At 40.7% G+C, this 19,148-nt stretch overlaps 1 protein-coding gene across 4 annotated transcripts in view; it reads right to left on the reverse strand.

Annotated features, from left to right (window-relative positions):
- LOC145494501 (uncharacterized) overlaps positions 1-12,258 on the reverse strand; it is a 28,366-nt gene extending 16,108 nt beyond the window's left edge. For 2 of the 4 annotated variants that reach the window (XM_081473979.1, XM_081473978.1), the window contains exons 1-2: positions 11,876-12,258; positions 7,723-7,848 (exon numbers count right to left, since the gene is read on the reverse strand). In XM_081473979.1, coding sequence (XP_081330105.1) covers positions 7,723-7,848; positions 11,876-11,978 — 229 coding nt within the window. In that variant the 5' untranslated portion in view covers positions 11,979-12,258. The other 2 variants (XM_081473981.1, XM_081473980.1) reach the window with 2 other exon arrangements.
- Between the last annotated feature and the right edge of the window lie 6,890 nt (positions 12,259-19,148).

Here is a 19,148-nt window from a genome sequence, read left to right on the forward strand (position 1 = left end):
CGACAAATGTCATATCTGGGGAGTAAACGCTACTCTTAATTCAACACCAGGTGATAAGGGCTCGATTATAACAATATCCTGGCTGGAAAATGCGCTAGAAATTAAACCCACTCGAAAAAACATTAAGATACTGAGGAATTGATCGTGGACAAAAGATGTTAAAACAGTAGGTAAAATGATCGACCTAATATGTCAAGGAGCAAAATAACTGACAGTTATCAGTTTTCGTTCTCGATCCAATTTACGTTAACTTTGCGAATCTGTTCCTCAACACGCGCTCTGCATTCTCCCACGAACAAGTCAGCTATATAACAGCTGCTTAACATTTTATCGTTTCCGTTTCTGTTTTATAAAGTCGCCCGCTTTATGAATAAACACCCACTGCGACAGAATCAGAAAACAGCAGCGCGAATGTAAATACAATTGAGCGATATCATAGTGACGTGAGGCTAAATTCCTTAATAAAGAAAGAGAGGAAACAAAAAATATTTCGGCCATTTTCGTCTCCGCTGTACCTCGCCGCCTTTCGGCCTCGGACAATGTTCAGCAATGATCTTATCCCTTTATTAAAAACCAAAACATTAGTACCCTAATTCAACCCGTGTTAAACATATTTGCATATTGTGAGCAAAATGTTCAGACGGCCCTCAAGGCAAACTGATTTGGAGTTTCCCTTTCTATCGATCGAAAGTTTCGATTTCGTCGCTCGGCAGAAAATGAAAAGTATTGTAATTGCAATATTTGTTGTGGTTTTCGCCAAAAGACAGGAAAAGATACGAGCACGCGGCCCTCGACACGTCGCATTTTAAAGAACAAGAAACCTTCCGAATATTCATTTCTAAATCTTGTCTGTTATTACACAGGGCGCTGTGCGTAAATTGCAGATGACAAACAAAACAAAAACAGCCACGTACAAACCTGAAATCGCAGATTCCAACCTCACTAAGTTAAACATTTGATCTTTGATTCACAAAACCGCATTCGAAAACATTTAACGCCTGGTATTTCAGCACTCGGTTAGCACAGTCCGTGACTACATGTAATATTATAGCCTAGCTGGCAGTGCGCTATTAAAGATCTGCCTCTTCAAAAGTTCAAAGAAAATCGAGAGGCTCCAAAGCTTAAGATTTATCATCTGTCATGTCGGCTGTCGACCCACAGTCGGCAAAAACAACGAGAAATTTAACCACGTTTTCATCGGGGTTCGGACTCGGAAGCTTTTTCGCAACAGATCGATTTGAATTAATCCCAGAAAGTAAGGCCGGAGCTTTGTGAACAGCAGAACGGATGCAATTGAAAAAGGAAATATCCGATTACTGTTTTCAACAAAATTCAAGGATTCGTATATGGCAGACATTTTTGGCATAGCAGCCAACACTACACCCGTGCATTGTTGTTCCACGCAGTCAAGATAATAATTACAACTCACCAAACTGCCCGTTGTCACATCAATGAGAGTTAGATCATTTCCATCGAAAATCACAGCTAGAAATTGCTCGATGGTTTCCCACGACGGCTGCGCAGAGATCCAACGGTTCAGGACCCCTATTCAAGCAAGATTGAGCAATTAAAACGCGCTTGAAACGCTAACACTGACCAATTGTCAGCGAAGCGTACAATATTTTTTTTGGTGAAACAATACACAGTCAGTCCGCCGAAAATATTGCGTTGAATATTCATTATTTCTCGACCTGGTGAGAAATGTCATATGCTAATTACGAAGGCCAAGAAAGTCAATACGGGCGGGTATTGACTGACTTGCCTGTCGTTTTAAGTGGTTCCCATTATTTATCGCGAGTTTTTGCCGCTGAACGTTCTGTCAACAGATCGACTTAATTTATGATGGACGGTAAATTGTTATTAATGAAAAGTTCGTTTTACCTTGGAGAGAAATGTAGAAAACGCATGGAAATCTGAACGACTTTTTTGGGCCGTTTTTTTCAGCTACCTGTTTTTATAGTAACGATCAGCTTTGCCAAAGCAAATCAGAGTCATATCAACCAAAACGTTGACTGAAGTCATCCATTGCCCGAAACGGAAAAGTACCTGAAACTCGCAGTGAAAGCATTCCGGCAAAAAAAGGAAAATTTGTAAGGGAAAACTGTTTTTATCGAATATAAATCTGAACGAAAATTTGGGGAAATGGCGTAATTTCGAATGGCAGATATATAGTCCACTTGCACAGTCACGAAGCTAAAATTTTGACATCTGATATAAGTTCCCAAAACGCAGCTGCTCAACAGCTGCGGGCGGATGTGATATTTTATTCTCTTGGTATTTTGTACGTCTATGTTCACCGGTAAATCAAAATTCTATATATTGTGCGGCGCTAGCTACAGTAGATAAAATTTCGCTGAGACAGCAAAGGGTACAATCTTTGCGTTAATTTCTAATCCTTACTATAATACATTTTGAAACTCACCTGTAAAACCTTTTCATAGTTATGATTAAAAAAAGTTGTTCGTCCAATCTACAAAGCCATACATTAGGTTAAGTACTTTGTAGTTTTCTGCCAAATATTTACAGATTTTTATATATAAAAAAAGCACGAATACTATACGAGAACATGTAGAAAAATACGTTTTCTGTTTTTGACGATGAGAATTTTTTGATATAATCACTGTTCATGGGAACAAAAAAAGGACTAAACAAACAAATCTTAGTTCTTCTTGAAAGATCGACTTTCTAGACAAAGCGGCATACGTTGTTTTGCCACACCCAAACCAAAATTGGTGTAGATCAAAGCGGTTATCACTTTAAAAGGATTTATGATAAATAATCAGGGATTTTAGTCTCTGGGACGTAGACAAGCTTGAAAGAACTTAAACCAGTAGATACTGTCTAGTGTTGAGTTTATGAGCGGGCAATAACGTGGCGGTATAGAGGTGACAAAGAGATATCGCACGGGATGTTAATCGGCTTGTGTTGCCGTGAACGGATAATATCTTCGGTAAGTAAGCTCGGAACTGTGAGCAAATCCAATAACTGGAATTGGCAATTGTTCTATCAGGCACTTAGTCGGAATTAAAGCTTTTGAAATAAACTTTATCGCTTAGGCTGTTATGCTGTTATTTTTCATCGCCCTAGTGCACAGTTCTACCAGCCATATCTACCTCATGAACTGACAGCGGTGTCTCGAATCACTTCCGAGTGCTCTTTCAAAAGGTAGTGGTAGCTAGAACCACTTGTATAGTCTATATGGACAACGCTGTTATCTACCACAGGACATAAGTCTACATATTATAAACTAACTTCAACAGGGAAGGCTATTGTGGCTTCGCTTGTCGCTTTATGAACCGGCGAATGACGCCGGTGTCGGGGTATCTTCGATAAGCTCAGTTTGCGGTTGCAGAAGAAGACTTAGAAGTGCAAAGGGTTCTGTGAAAACCTAGTGTAACCTTCTCTTGCAAATACAGATCAGAGGATAAAGACAACAATGACAGAATGCCCACAAAGCAATTGCAAAGAGCTTGAAGTTATAGCTAGCTAGAGGTTTAGCCTGCGGAGAGCCTTTCAGATTCATTTTTGCGTCCTCAAAACATATGAAGAATAATCTCATTGTGCATTCTGTTATAAAAAGGTTTAACGGCTAATGCGCGCTGAAATAAAATATAACAATGAAATAAAACCTATGTACTAATGAATGAATTGGACGTTAGAAATGTTGTGTCTTTTGTAAAGAAAGAAAATAATTGTCTGATCCGGAAGCGACTGCAAATTAATGTCATCACGCGCCAGAGCTAGCCGCGCCGGGTTTGAATCTACTGATCACATTGACGCAAGATGCACGCTTAAAAAGACTGCACAACCTTTGTGCTAACATTGAGCCAACCACGCACTAAAACCTTTGGCTACCCCCTACATCTGTGCATACGCCAACCCTCTGGCGGCCTTTCTCAACACCTGAGCTATCTGGGCGACACCGGCACTTACCCAGGGCTTAATCCGCGCCAATTCACCTCAAAACCGACCCTTGCTGCATACTCGCGTAAACCTTACCCAGCTAGTCCTACGCTAACTCTCCACCAATCCTGTTCCATTCCTCCACCGCTTCCGTGAATTCAGAGCTGTCTTATATCTGTACAAACACGTCAACAATCCGGTACCAACCCAGTTGTCCAATGCTAACCCTCTATAACACCTGAGCTAAACCTGCACCAAATCTGTGACACTACATGTTATAACCCTCCACCACACCAAACTCTACATTTGTGCCAACACCTAGCAACGAACACGAGCCAACCCGCTCAATTCCAGGCACCAAGCTACGTAAATGTCTTTAAACAGAAGTGCCTATAAGAAGTGCGGCAAACGATTGAAAGATTAATGTGTCTCGGGGGCATAACTGAATACGAGAATTATTAAGATTACGGATTGGACTTTGTTTGGTTTCAGAAATCCTGACCTCCGGTTGTTCAAAGTGTAAAAAAGGCTAACGTCCAAATAAATCACCATTCAGTAGATAAAGTGCTAAAGCAAAAGCTATTTGACTTTTCCACTAGAAAAGTGCTTTTGCGGTTATATATCGTTTTCCAACCCTTAACAACCGGGACTTGACGGCCATGGAACGCAAATGGGTGATTCATTACAATAGATTATTGAACAAGAAATACAGTTGTAGTGAAAAGAGTAAACAGTGGAAAAGAGTTAGGTCATGTCGATGTTTCACTAACAATTCTAGCAAAGAAATCTCTGAAAAGCTTTAGACGACAAGGTGTTGCCTTCACGCATAGCGTGAGTAAGGCTATGAAACGTGCAGATGGGGTTCACCCCAGAACTGCATATCCAGTCTGGGCCCTGTGACTATGTCAATATAACAAACAGCATTTGTCACGCACACTTGAAGAATCAACACTACTGTACTGATAACAGTCATTAAACAACGCACTGTAGGTCAACAACAGATACGTTTCATAAAAAAGTCACAGAATTTCATTCTGTACTTAGACAGCTCAAAGTCCAGTTCATCGGTGAGGGATTTCTTTTCTGAGCTTCAAATTGCAGCGTTTAAAGTGAAATTCACAACGGGTAGCTGTGCAGAATCGAGCTACTTTTGAACTTCTGTCCCGAAAAGAGTGACCTGAGATCAAGATGTTTTTCCTGTTTCTTGCGCTGAGAAAACAACGCTTGATCTGGGCTCGATTTTCCCCCGCTCACTCCAGTACGCTCTACGTTCCTCCTCGAGAAGAGAGTTCGGGGGAGGAGCGCCGGTTCCTTTCTCGGCGAACAGCGGCTAGTAATCGAACCAACGCCTGATCGTAGTGAAGGAAAAAGGCAGCTTCAGTAGCAAGGTGGAGTCGTTATTGACATGATTTCGTCGCGTCAGCTAAGTCCGAAAGGAAACGGGCGTGAAGCGTGGGAGGAGTGGGTGGGGTACCCCTTTGCCATTTCATTGTTCCTCACTTCCGATTACAAGATGTCATTTTAATTTACAATCCCGTTGCGTGCATTGAGCTATTACGCCTGACCACAATGGCAATTCTATTAAATGCTATGTCGCCCTTTCGTAGGAGTCGATCACGACACATTCGCAAAATCGTAGAATTAGCTGGAATCAGTTTCTGTAGTTGTAAAACTCTTTTAAAATTTCACAGCCTCTGTGAATAAACAACATCGGTGTTAGTGTACACTATACCTAACATTAATAATCGAACTGTTCGGTAATCGAATTTGATCGAACTTAATCAAACGATTGGGTTCGAATAGTTTGATAATCGAACTCATTAGAACCAAAGGAAGTTCGATTGTGTTCGATGTCCGAACTTATCGAACCCAACGAACTCAACCGAACGCAATCAAAAAATCTTACTTCAGTGTAGTTCCATTCCATTTTATGATTTGTTTTCATCAACCTACGGAGTCTTTAATAGCCCAAGTAGCCCAGTTGTGGACTTTTGTTTTGCATTCTCCATGCCACATGACCTCAAATCGAACGTGATTAAACCTTATCGAATCCGGGTCGAACTGAGTAGAAACCAATCGAACGTAATCGAACGTTCGATTGAGCTCGATTGTGAGAGTTCGATTGCGTTTGAGTACCGAACTCAATCGACCCAAATCGCGTGATTGGGGCTCGATGGAGTTCGACTAATCGAACGGAGACTAGGAGAATCTTTGTTTACAATGTTCGTCTCATCAGCATAAGTGACTCGGTTTCTGCTGGAGCTACAAAAATATTAGTTCTGAATATTGAGAGGGTATGGCATTAGTAACTGTCCAAAAGAGGTTGAGTTCAATGTAATTAATATTTCTTGTTCGAAATCAGTTTACCAAAAATGATAGCTGACCATTTTTCGCTACCCAAAACGACATTTTTAACAATCCGAAAACAACAGACATTAAATTTTCTCATATCATGAAAGTTTCAGGTGACAATTCTCTTAAGAAAATCAGAGGGGATTAAGGGCCTTCCGAACAGAATTTACCGAAACGATCTGTTGGGTGCCCCTGACTAGCCATCCAGAAATTTTGCTGGTTTTGAAAGCTAATATACCCTTCAGTATGACACTAAAAGAACTGAAGTTTCAGTTATTAAGTTTCACAAGCTCTTTAACTGTTTGGAGTCGATTCATATCTAATATGGTGCCTTCTTTTGCAGTCGTATGCTAATGAGCGCAGAAAATGTAACCAAATTAGCCAAAAGAACATCACATTTTAGGTGAAAATTTTTACCGTGCGGGAAAAAAAAAAAACGGCACATCCCATCAGGCCAAACAAGAAAGGTTCCAGGTTCACGAGGGCAGATGATAATAAAAAAAAGAACTTTAAACGCATTTTAATTTGAACGATTGTTTTCATATTGACAAGCAATTCAACAAACGGCAATCCAAATTATTTTTAAGGTTAAAACCTTGGGAAAGTGTAAACTAAACTGGATCCTTTTCATATTTACTGATTGAAATCAAGATGGAATCTGATCATGTTTTATGAATGGTGACGTTTCTGCTATTCTTGACGGTGACTCATCATGAACGCAATAAAAAAGAACTATCAGATGTCTACATTGTACATCCATTACCCCGGTAAGGTTTCAATGATTGCTCCGTGGCAGACACTCTTTGCCAGCTCGTCAACGTGAGGAGGAAGATTGCATGACCAGCCCAAAGAGCGTCTACATAGGAGGTTACGTGGCTTCCGGTAAACGAAAAACGAAAGCAACTCTTCTCAGCGAAAAAGACGCAGTGTGAATCAAAGTAGTCGAAATGCGCGTGCAGTACACTGGTCTTTGTATGCCGCTACAAGTCCGTTTGTTTTTAAGTTTCCTGGCCTAATTATCACGGAAACCTTTTTTTAATGTGGGCTTTCTAGGTTCCCTAGAATGGATGTCCCCGTGAAAGAGATTCCACTGTAATTTATACCTCGTCACATATATCGAAACTTCTAAGAACAAAATTCCGACGGCAAGGAGGCAAATCTGCCGTCTTAAAACACGTGATAAAATATATCGCAAATGATTCAATGTGGTAAGAACATCAAAAACACGCGTACATGCACTCGCCTAACGGCTAGCCTGGCGAACGCAGACAGCCGGAAATACTTTTGCGTTCGCAGGCTACATAACGGCTCGTTTACCAGTTTATTGTTCTTACCGCATTTTGACGTCATCTGTCATCAGTTTCTGATAATTACTGAACAGAAGCACGCCAACATGGAATACATTTTTCTTTTTTTCGGGAAAAAAAAAGCATGCAGTCTATTTGCTAAACTCTTTTGTTCACTTACCGTATTGCGTTTCTCTGGTTAGAAATGAAGGTTGAAGCGAACTTCCTTTGATGTTCTCGATGATACCAAGGCTGCTTGATCTCCCGAGTACTTTTTTCGACACAATCAGTGGCGAAGACTCGGGGACTGGAAAACAAATGGAAAACAACTTTGATTGGTACACACACATGAATCAAACAATTCAGTATTTTCTTTTACTTGAGAAGCTAGCTTAAAGGAACAAAATTGCCTTAAAAAAGGAAACCTGAAATTAACATTTTACTTTATTAGCAAAACACTAATGAGGTAATAATAAACCATAAACAAATTAGGATGGTTAAGGATGGAGAAAATTAATACGGATTACAAACGACCAAATAGAGAAAATCTAGGCTTAACTTTTCAAGATGCGCAATCCGTGATGTAGCTCCTTAAAGGACAGCTGTTCGATTGAAAATCTTCTCAAGTTTTAATTAAAAGAAACGGAATTTTTCACGCAAGGGCAATCATTGATAAGAGAATCTCACCAGTTTTACGAGTAGTAAAAGGATACAAACTAAATTCAATGCAGTTTGCAAACGAAAGCAAGAAAAGAAAAGACATTTGTTTAACTGTTGTACGTTCGAAGAGCTTTCCATTAAAGTTTCTCTTTGAGCGCAGTAACCCGACCTAGACCCCCAGAGAGGGTCCCGGGCAGGACCTGGAGAAACCTCGTGCTGACTCTGTACCAGTATGACAATGAAATATAAATTTCAAGCGTCTATTGTTCCAAGTTCGTTAGTCAACTAGAAAGACTTCAGGTCAGTTATTTGATGCAGACCCCTTCCATAAATGAAATAACTGATATTAGTGATAGACATGCACCTATAGAATAAAACAGTGAAGTACCCTGCAGGGTAAAGTTAAAGTCTGCATACGAGCCAAGTGGCCCACCAGGGCGGAGCTTATCCCGGTTTCTGTAGCATGAAGCGTATAGGAGTATTTCTACTCCCCCCTGGATGGGATGCTAGTCCAGCGCAGGGTTACCCTCAGCCGGTACCCATTTATACATCTAGGTGGAGAGAGGCACTGTGAGAGTAAAGTGTCTTGCCCAAGAGCGCAACGCAATGTCCCCGGCTAGGGCTCGAACCCGGACCGCTCGATCTGGAGACGAGCGCACTAACCATGAGGCCAAGGCGCCTCCCGAAGTACCCTACAGGGCCACTGCATAACGGTCGTCGCCTCCCACACACATCAACTCGTGAGACAGGCCATAACTTCACTCTGCAACTTGTTAGGACAGGGCGTTTAAGAAAAATTTATGTAAATAAGTAAGTAAGTAAGTCAAGTTTATTGTGTATAAACACTTAGATTTTGTGAGAAAGCTCACCAGCTAGTTTGCAGGTATAACACAGAAGGTAAAAATAAAAGAACTAAAATTGAGAAAATACCTTCAACAAGTAACTAAGAAGATATGAGTTTAAAATGATTCGTAAATAGATGCCTTTTTTAACTTTATGTAACAATCCTTTTCATTTTAAACTATGCATTTCTACCTTCTCACGCTTTTTTTTTTTTTTGTAAATTCAAACGGATGTTTTGAATTCTATTTTAATAAAGACTATTATTAGAGGATCGATTAGAAAGAATCTCAGGAAATCCAGATTTACTTTCACGTATTATTATAACCACTGAATGCTTGTATAAGCTGAGGAATTCGTTCAGCTAGGATTTCCTCCATCACCTACCGTTAATCACTTCACTAATTTTAATCGTTTTAATCAAACTTAAGATGGAGGGGCACTGGCCTCATGGTTAGTGCGCTCGTCTCCGGATCGAGCAGTTCGGGTTCGAACCCTGGCCGGGGACATTGCGTCGTGTTCTTGGGCTCGCCACTTTACTCTCACAGTGTCTCTCTCCACTCGGGTGTATAAATAGGCACCGGCGAACTTGATGCTGGGGGTAAACCTGCGATGGACTAGCATCCCATCCAGGGGCAAGTAGAAAAAATCCTAGTCGCTTCATGCTACAGAAATCGGAGTAAGCTTCGGCCTGATGGGCCGCTTGGTTCGTATGCAGGCTTAACCTTTGCCTAATCAAACTCAAACTGTCCCTGATTCTCCTTGTGGTCAGATTTTGTTTAAACCTATATCTGTAAATATGAAGGCTCGTCAAGACAACGTCACCCAGTTGTCCATCTTTCTTATTCTAACATCTTATTTCAAAACAAAAAACTACAGGCTGTATTAAGAACTTTTCCATGCCATTACTCTGACATTTTTAGCATCAGCCACGGAAAAGTAGTTTGATATGGGTGAATGATGAAGTATTGAGACACAAACACGATTAACAACGAACAAATAGTGATTTATAAATACAAGAACTATTGTTGTTCGTTCTTTGATCGGAGTTGAAGATGACCATAACATCAGTTGTTGGATGAGCGGGTGCGATGTGTGGGGAGGTGGCTGCCCAATCCGCGCCTGGGGCCTGTTTCTCAAAAGCCCTGGAAACTTTTCGGGCCCGCAGAGCCATTTATAGTTAACCTGTATCTAAAAATAGAGAGCTGTATACGTCTGACACTTCTTGTATGAAGGGAACCTCTAGTCATATTAAGAATACGCGAATAAAACAGCTCTGTAATCATAAGGTTTGAAATGTTGCAGTTGCTTCCCGGGTGAGAAAACTTTTCGGGACCTTCGAGAAACGGGCACCTGGAACCCTCTCCCATGGATTGGGCACATGTGGGTGGACAAGAACTATAGTACTGCTATGGTAACAATTCTTGTTGTTTTAAATTCATAGAACGTTGTTAAAAACGAAGAAACAATGTATATGTCGCTTCACTTGGTCGCAGAAGTGCTCAATGCAAAGACGTATAGAACGAAATACAAACTTCAAAATAGAAGGACACCAGACGTTGTTACGTAATCATATTTATGAGTAAACACACGTGGACTTTCACTCCTGAATACACTGTCCCCTACCGCGCACGTGCAACACACCCGTCCTCATTGACGGCGAAGTTACAATAATCTGAATCACGTGTTTTGAGGCAGGCGAGGCCTACAAGAAGTGCGTGTAAGGTAAGACAGGGGAGCTGAGATCAGAACCAGATAACCTTTGATAGCCATCTGATTTGATCTACATGTTATGTCTGTAGCTATTTTACCGTGCGTGAGAAATAATCTGTTTGGTCTGTCTCTAATGGCATAAGCCTTGTGTGTGTGGCGACTTAAAGTAAAATTAAAAATCATGACGATAAAGCCGACAATTAAACTTTCATGCTCGCGGTAATCAACGGAAATAAACCACTTCCTATGCTAAGCTTGCAGTTCTCGTTTACAAATTTTACCTTGAGATAAATTAAGAGCTTAACAAATTACAGGTATTCAGCCTGTCAGAACCAATTTCCGTTCCCGTTGTCTCGCTCTCCGCCGGCTATCTGCTGACGGAAATTTGAAAAGGAAAACACAAAAGCGAATCATGTTCCCTTGAAATTCTTTGTGTGCGTATCTCTTCCTGTGGGTGCAATTATTGTTGTGTTTGGAAAACGCTTATCAATCATCAAAAAGAGCATTCGATAGCATTGTTAAAAAAAGCGAGACGGCTATAGAAAAATCGTGCTGTTAGCGCTGAACCGAAATAGACGCTAACGATGTTTTCGGTGTTAACCGGTTGACGTATTAAGGTGGCAATTTCACACCTTCAGGTGTCCGTTTCGTCTTGCCAGTCACGACACGTAAAAATGAAATTTAAAGAAAACACTGTGGTACGAAAGCAAAATAACACTCATGTGTATATGACCAATATTAATCGAGTTTTAAACGTTTAACTGATCTGATAGCCTGCCACCGTAAGATCCCTTATTTTAACAAGTAATAGAGCAGGGAGCGTCGGTGATTGCCTCGCGAGTGCGACCCCGCAGTGAGATTGCAAGGTCTTGTAGTATAAAGCGTGCTTAAAACCAAGTAAGATTATATATCATGTGTCAATGAAGGAGAAGAGAGTATTTTCACTCTAGCTTTAGCAGAAACTAAAAAGACATAACAGGATTTTCGTCTTGGTGCGAGAATAAAGTCAGAATAAAAGACGGTACTCTCTTGAATCTCGTGTTCCATTGTCTACACGAAGCACGCAAACAGTTAAACAGCATCCCGCAAAGAACTTGCCATTATGAACTCACAACACTTACCCGGACAAGGAGCATATCCATAAATACTCAACAACAGATTGCCCTGCTTTAAATGATTTCCATTTGAATCGCTCGGCGCAGTGCTGATTTCCGACCCGCTCATGGCTGTACAAGGAAAGATGCAACAGTGATGAAGTAATCCAGTCGTGCGTCATTTACGATCCGCGATGATAAAATCGCTGCTGGCCTCGCTGTGGAAAACTCGCAAGGAATTGCCAATCCGTAATTAACCGCTGACTAAAGCATGTTTTCTTTTGTTGACCTTTTCAAGCGTTTCTGAGACTCCCCACTGTATTAAAACCGAAACGTAATACCATTGTGCTTTCGACTTCAACTCGATCTACCTTTCAGCACTTTGGTGACGTTACAACATGGCAGACAGGCATAACTTTTTTTAAAAGCATATCTTGTCTTCGGCTTGCGGGCAACAACAAATAATTTGAACCGTAATCTTCATTAATCCTTCGAATTGTTTGGCACAATTTTGCCCTTTGTTTAAAGACGAACCAAACACTTGCTTTTAAAGTAAACACTCAGTGGTACAGGACACCCAACTGAGAGTCACCCTTTCGTAGAATTTTTTGTTCTATTCATAGCGTATTCTCTTCAGGTGGTTTTAATTACTTCTTCCATCAGAGACATTTCTAGTCAACTTGATTTAATCACGACAAACCTTTTTTGCTGTCAACTGCTTTATGTGTACATGTACAAAAATAACAGGTGTGATAATTAACATATTTGATAATGTCGTTCGCAGGTTCCTTTTGAAAGCGGTATGCGTCAATAATTCTTTAATTTTATCGCATATAGTGAAATTTCAATTTCTCGAACCCTCCATTTTCGAACCTCCCGATAACTAGAGCCAAAAGTCTTTTCCATCTCCTCAGTCCAACACTGTAATTTTACCTCCGATTCCTCGAACTTCGTTTCCCTTGGAGGTTCGAAAAATCCGGACACCACTGTATGCCGCAAAGCCTGATTAGAGGGTATTAGAACATTTTAGATTATGAGATGGAGCTTGCAACGAAAAGGAAAAAACATTTCTACATGCTTTGATGCGCTACCAATAATATTTATACAACCGAACGACTTGTGTTTACACAACGGTTTGTTTGCAAAAACTCTTCAGATTACGTCCTCTGAACGTCAACTTCGGTTGTGATTTGTCTATTCTATCCAACCTCTAGGGCTTCTGCCTTAAACTGTGTTTCTTTAGGAGAAGCCCTGGGGACGAGGTTGAAAAGATTATCACTTCTCTTTACTAATCATCATATGTTTACTTTGACGCCAGTTTTGAGAATTTAACGTTTGATAAAAACAATGATAAATTTTCTAAGTGCAGTTATATTTGTCATACACCTGTCCGCTGACCAATATTTGATGTTCTAGTGGAGAAAGTACATTACTACTTTGACGATGCTTACAGGAATGTTAAAAATTCAATGCTGAGCGACCACCCATTGATGAGTCGTCAAGATCAGACACGAACAACAACAAACGCGACAAGTTATATATAGCACAACAGCTAGCCTGTGAACGCAGTCGCTTAGGCTACACAACAGCCGCTGGTAGGTGATTTCATTGCCCCATGAGAAAAAAAACAACTGAAACACGCACTTTAATAGGGATAATGGATGATAATAGATAAAGTGAAACCTGTATTTAGCGGACCGCATATTAAGTGGACACCAGCTTGAGTCCCAAAATTTTCTTCCCACATTCACAGTATTGAGCCATTTTGTTGCACAAAACCTGCAATAAGCGGACACTTCAAGGACTTCTTACTTCGAAAGGTTCAGCTGAGACTACTTTAAAATTGTTCAGTGATGTCATTTTAAAGTTAAGTAGATTATTCCAGTTTGATGCATTGACTGACTGGACATTGTGCTATGCTAGTCTTCGATCTTGCACCGTGTTACACTGTGTTACAAAAGGGTTGATAATTAACTATTATTGCACAACATATTAGAACCTGTTTTGAACGGACACCCTGTATTAAGCGGATGCTAGTTAGGGTCCCAAGGCTGTCCGCTTAATACCGGTTTCCCTGTAGTACCCAAGACTTCAACAAGAACCAAACTTATGGCCTTGAGTTAACCAAGAACTCGGGTTGACCTTTAGCCCGGGTTGAATCACCATAGAGGGTACTAAAAATAAACACTTTACACAAACCTGGGTTATCAGTTTGTAATAATAGCATGTGGTCTGCTTCGAGCCTGACCCGGGTCAGCTTTCTACTAGTCTCCTCCGCAGCCGTTATTAGGGTCGTCACGCAACGCTTCTCCCCCGCCAACACGGTTAGCGGGGGAGAAGCGTTGCGTGACGACCCTAATAACGGCTGCGGAGGAGACTAGCTTCCTACCGACTTAAAATAGACTGGAAACATTGGCTACAAAGATGACATTCAAGGAACCTACCAAGTCCAGTATAACCAAATGGTGGGAGGTCATGACGTACATTGAAAATAAAAAAAGGAAAAACGAAAGAATAGTTTTTTTGAGTGAAAGATCCAAGTAACCTGGGGTAGCTTTTGGCCCAGTGTTTACATGACAGAATTGAAGAAATTTCAACCCTTCTGGCCGGATCAACCCGAGTCTAAACAGGGGGTACCCGGCAATAAGGGCTGACCTGGCTTGACTAACTGATCCTAATTTTTTTCATGTAAATGCTTACAAGCATTTGACTACAAAAGTTTTCTCCTTTGTGGTGATTCAACCCAGTTAAAAGGTAACTCGGGGATATGTAAAGAGGAACGTGGTAATGCAGTACTCAAATCTACCCGCCGCTTTTTATGATTAGTACATTACGCAAAAGAAAAGAAAACATAGCCGTTTAAGATCTTCCATTTTACGGTTTACCATTTGATTTAAAATCAAGGGACCTTCATTACTGAGCATAGAATCCTGTGCACAGTTCTCCGCGGTGAGCAATGGTGAGCTATTCTAACTGGCGTACTGTTTGCCTGGATTGGTCGCGAAAACGTAGAACTGTATCGATTGACCTGAACTCCAGCACACAAGCGACTTAAGAGATGAATATTTATGTCATATAAACAACATGTAACAGCGAGAGAGTAGCAGATTGCGTAAAAATCACTTGAATACACGAGCCCAGACAACTCAGAGCTGAAAGTGCTGTCCGGATCGGAGTGACAGTGAGAAATGTTTGAAGATGACAAGATAGATTGATTCAACGTGCACTTGGAGTAACAAAATATTCCGCTACTGACTGTCACTGAACTGGTACGAGGAATAAGTTTGTGAACTACACACATTATAGGCAAGTAGGACCTACCTCGTCAAAACACTATTGGAAATGTTCCAAGGTATTCCAAGTCGAGCGGTGATGTCAGCAGAATCACAATGAAATCGGCAATAATTACTATCGCATTTAGACGCATATGAAGACTCTATAGCAAAAGGACTCTTGTTTTGTCAGTCAGAAGTCTTTTCTAGGTTGGAACAAGCTAGCTCTTGTAAACTGATGAGCAACTGTAGTAATGTGAAGTCGCCCGCCGCTGCGTGAAACCAAAGAGGATCGCTTAAATTCCAGTAAGGCAATGAGCTATTGTTGTTAACGTCAATCAAAGAGCCACGTGATGATTTCCAGTTAGGACTGGCGTGGAGAATTCGCGCTAAGCCTGCGTTCAGACATTACGCCAGTTCTTTATCCTTCCTCGATCTGGGGCGGGGAGAACTTCTTCAGTAGTCAGGTTTAGCGGGGGGGGGGGGGTGGGGAGGAATCCCATGTGAAAAGATCACGAATGCTCGTCGGCAAATTTGAATCCCGCCTTTCACTGTCGTGCGCATGCCGCCAAAACCAATGGTAACCATTCGATAAATAAGACAAGAATCTGGGATATATATATCTTATTAAATGTTTTGGTGTGTAGTATCGCTGTATATTTTTACGAGTTGTGCCATATTTGACTAGCCTGCAAACGCAGACGTATTTCCGGCTGTCACTTGGTTCCGCCGAAAAATAACGTCTGCGAACCCGAGCCAGAAAACTATTTCTGTGACGTAGGAATTCTAAGCCAATCACAGTTTAGCTCAAATAACCCCAGAACTACTGCGCGAGGTATTCGCTGTGAGGAGCACTCGAGTTTCATTCTATCATGGAATCTGATTGGCCAAGGAGGAACAAAAGTCATTACGTCACAGAAATCGTTTCCTGGCTCGGGTTCGCAGACGTTATTTTTCGGCGGAACCAAGTGACAGCAGGAAATACGTCTGCGCTCGCAGGGTATATTTTGACGAGCCCGTAGGGTGAGTCAAAATACAAACAACGAGTGAAAATAAACAGCGATACTACACACCAAAACATCTATTAAGAGATTTATTATATATGGGGTCTCCCGCGGGACAAATTAATACCACTAAATTTAGCGGTCTCGGTATCTTTTAGGGTTACAGATGAAGAAATAACTAAAAAACATTGTCATCGTCGTCTATACTTGTTTGTCTGTTTTAAAATGGTTTCTTTTAGGGTTTGAATTAAGCTTAAGCCACGCCCAGAATAATCTTCCGACTAGCCTCCCCTACCTTTTCATATGGACGTCTCCCCCGGGGATATGTAGGCACCATGTTGGTGTCCTTCGGAGGGGCACTAATACGGCGGCCGTGAAATAACAGAAACATCGAGTTTCGTTATTGAAACGAAAAGTTATTCCTCTAGAGTTCCGACACATTAAATCAATACTTCGTCCAATGCAACGACTGTCGTTTAGCAAAAACAAATGATAAATCATCTTTTGACCTACGCAAAAGCCTTCTCGGGCCGTCAATTTAAGGCGGGATCTACCTGAAAATAAGTGAAGTTTTAGGAAGCTTAAAGAGGAATTAAAAGGAAACAAAAGTGTTGGAACACCACCAGACAGTTGAACGCCCCCCGAAAGGGCACCCCATGGGTTGGTGGACAACTGTTTGGTGTAAGTCTACCAATTTTTAACTTCAAATTATAATTTTAAAACAACATCAAATCTTCAAAATTTCCTATTTCCATAAATTTTGCTAATCCTTTGAGAAAAACTATTTATTCTCAAATATACCCAAAAATCACCAAAAAATTTACAAAACAGCCCAAAACTTAACGTAGATATGTGGAATGAGCAAAGAGATTGTTGACTTCTTGAAACGTGAACGAGATATTTGCGTTAAAACCATAATACCTTGCCAAAATACGATCTTCATGTTAACCAACCCCCGCCTTAATGTCACGAAACGCAATAGCTTGGATATTTAAACGTGCTCTGTCACAGAAGGAAGAACCCTGTCGAGTTACAACTTTATAAAACATCAAATTCTTAGAGGGTCTCATGCCTGACGGGGCTAAAACCACAGAAAGACAGGTAACTGAATTTTTAATTTCGGAATATGACAATGCCGCATGAAAACCGGTTATTAACCGGTTATAAAGGAGACTAATATGGGCGTGGCCCTTAAAACGGACAAGACAGCGTTTTATTTAAGAAACAGAAAACGTGCCGTGCTTCTATCGAGTTAAAGAAACACGAGTGGAAGTTTGGGAGAACGAGAAATGTTGTGGGAACACGAGCCGCAGGCGAGTGTTTCCACAGCTTTTTCGAGTTCTCCCAAACTTGTACGAGTGTTTCTACTGATAATTCGATAGAGGCACGGAGAGCATGTTTTCTATTTCTTTTAGTAAAAACCGCGACGAAAAAAGGAAAACAACTTGTTAACTTCGATTATCAAAATGTAAATTCTCTTTTCTCGCGCCATCATTGCGTCAACAACTCGTGCGTCAACAACTTCTGTGTTTCCATCGAGTTATAGAAACACGATTTTTAACCAATCAGCGCGCGTATTTTCTTAGGACTGTTTTCTAATATTATTTATCATTCTTTGAGTACAACACTAAAATTAACAGCTGCTAAAATTAGTTACATTGTGTCCTAGATGTCACCGTTGTGTCGCATTGTTGTACAAAGTAACAGGAAGCAAGGCGGGTAGCTTTTTAAAATGTACATTGAATCATTTCATGGAAATATAAAAAAGACTAGTTTACTAAACTTAAATAACCGTTAACATTGACATTTCTCAAAACACTTGTCAACGTAAATGGTCCTATCTGCAAGGAAAAAATATCCTATATTACAATTTTAACCAAATTTTAACCCAATTTTAACCCATCGATAAACTGACACCACGTGAAAGACCATGTTGAGATTAGTCATTTGACCAAGTTTGATGCTTTTAAGGTAAACAGAGACCAAGTTATAGACCTTAAACATGGTTCAAAATCCACACAAACGTCTGCAATGTTGAGACAGCGTCCCCCAAAACCATATTAACTCTTAAAATCTTTTATGAGTTCTGTGATACTCATCAAAATGGATAAGAAATTCGTGATTTTCATCTAAGCTTCTTTCAAATGGTAGGTGAATGACGGGATTTTGCAGTTATCATAAAACTGATAAAAAAGTTTTTTTCAGTTTTAGCCGTCTAATTGAGGCCTGGTTGGCAAAGTACATTCTTTCTTTGCCAGTTGTCAGGTACACAAAGCAATGTATAAAGAGGCACAATATCATGCAAGTGGTGTTGATGTTAACATTTAGAGCAGCATGTTTAAGGTAACAATATACATTCGAATAAGAAACAAAATTTTGCTTTTATTTCATGTAACAACTTATCATCAGGGGCGTAGCCAGGAGAGGGGGTTACACTGTGTCAAAGTGAGGGTACTCACCAGGGCCGGGCTGTTCAAAGTCCGATTAAGTTAACTCAGGATTACCGAGAATTTGATTTCATTTTTATAGCTTTTCAGCAAGGTGTTCTGTTTATATTTTTTACCCTTCAGTTTTGAGCATGAGTAATCTCAAACTACACAAAAGATAAGCGGTGGACAACAGTTTTATAGAAGAAAAATTGTTACTCCGGTTAACTTTTAATCCTGGGTTAGCGTTAACCGGCTTTCGAACAACCCGGCCCAGATTGTCATGTCGTTTTCGTCATCTATTGTAGGTTGTTTTCTTTAAAAAAAAAAAAGGCTTGCAAAAGGGGGTCACGGGCACCCCAAGACCCCACTAGCTGTACGCCCCTGATCATCGTCATACTACAAACAGTAACCTTTGGCATACGGCTGGCGCGCCTGAAATTTGAATTAACCGATCAGGATTCAGCAGGCACGGAAAACTTAACTGTCCTTACGTCAATGTTTGTTAACAGAAAAGGCATTGAAATCGGGCAACTTTTCTCACTTGAGATGGTGTTAGATACTCACGGAAAGGGATTTTCAATTGCAAACACCATGT

Source organism: Orbicella franksi, chromosome 8, assembly GCF_964199315.1.
Source record: "Orbicella franksi chromosome 8, jaOrbFran1.1, whole genome shotgun sequence".
Lineage (NCBI taxonomy): Eukaryota > Metazoa > Cnidaria > Anthozoa > Scleractinia > Merulinidae > Orbicella > Orbicella franksi.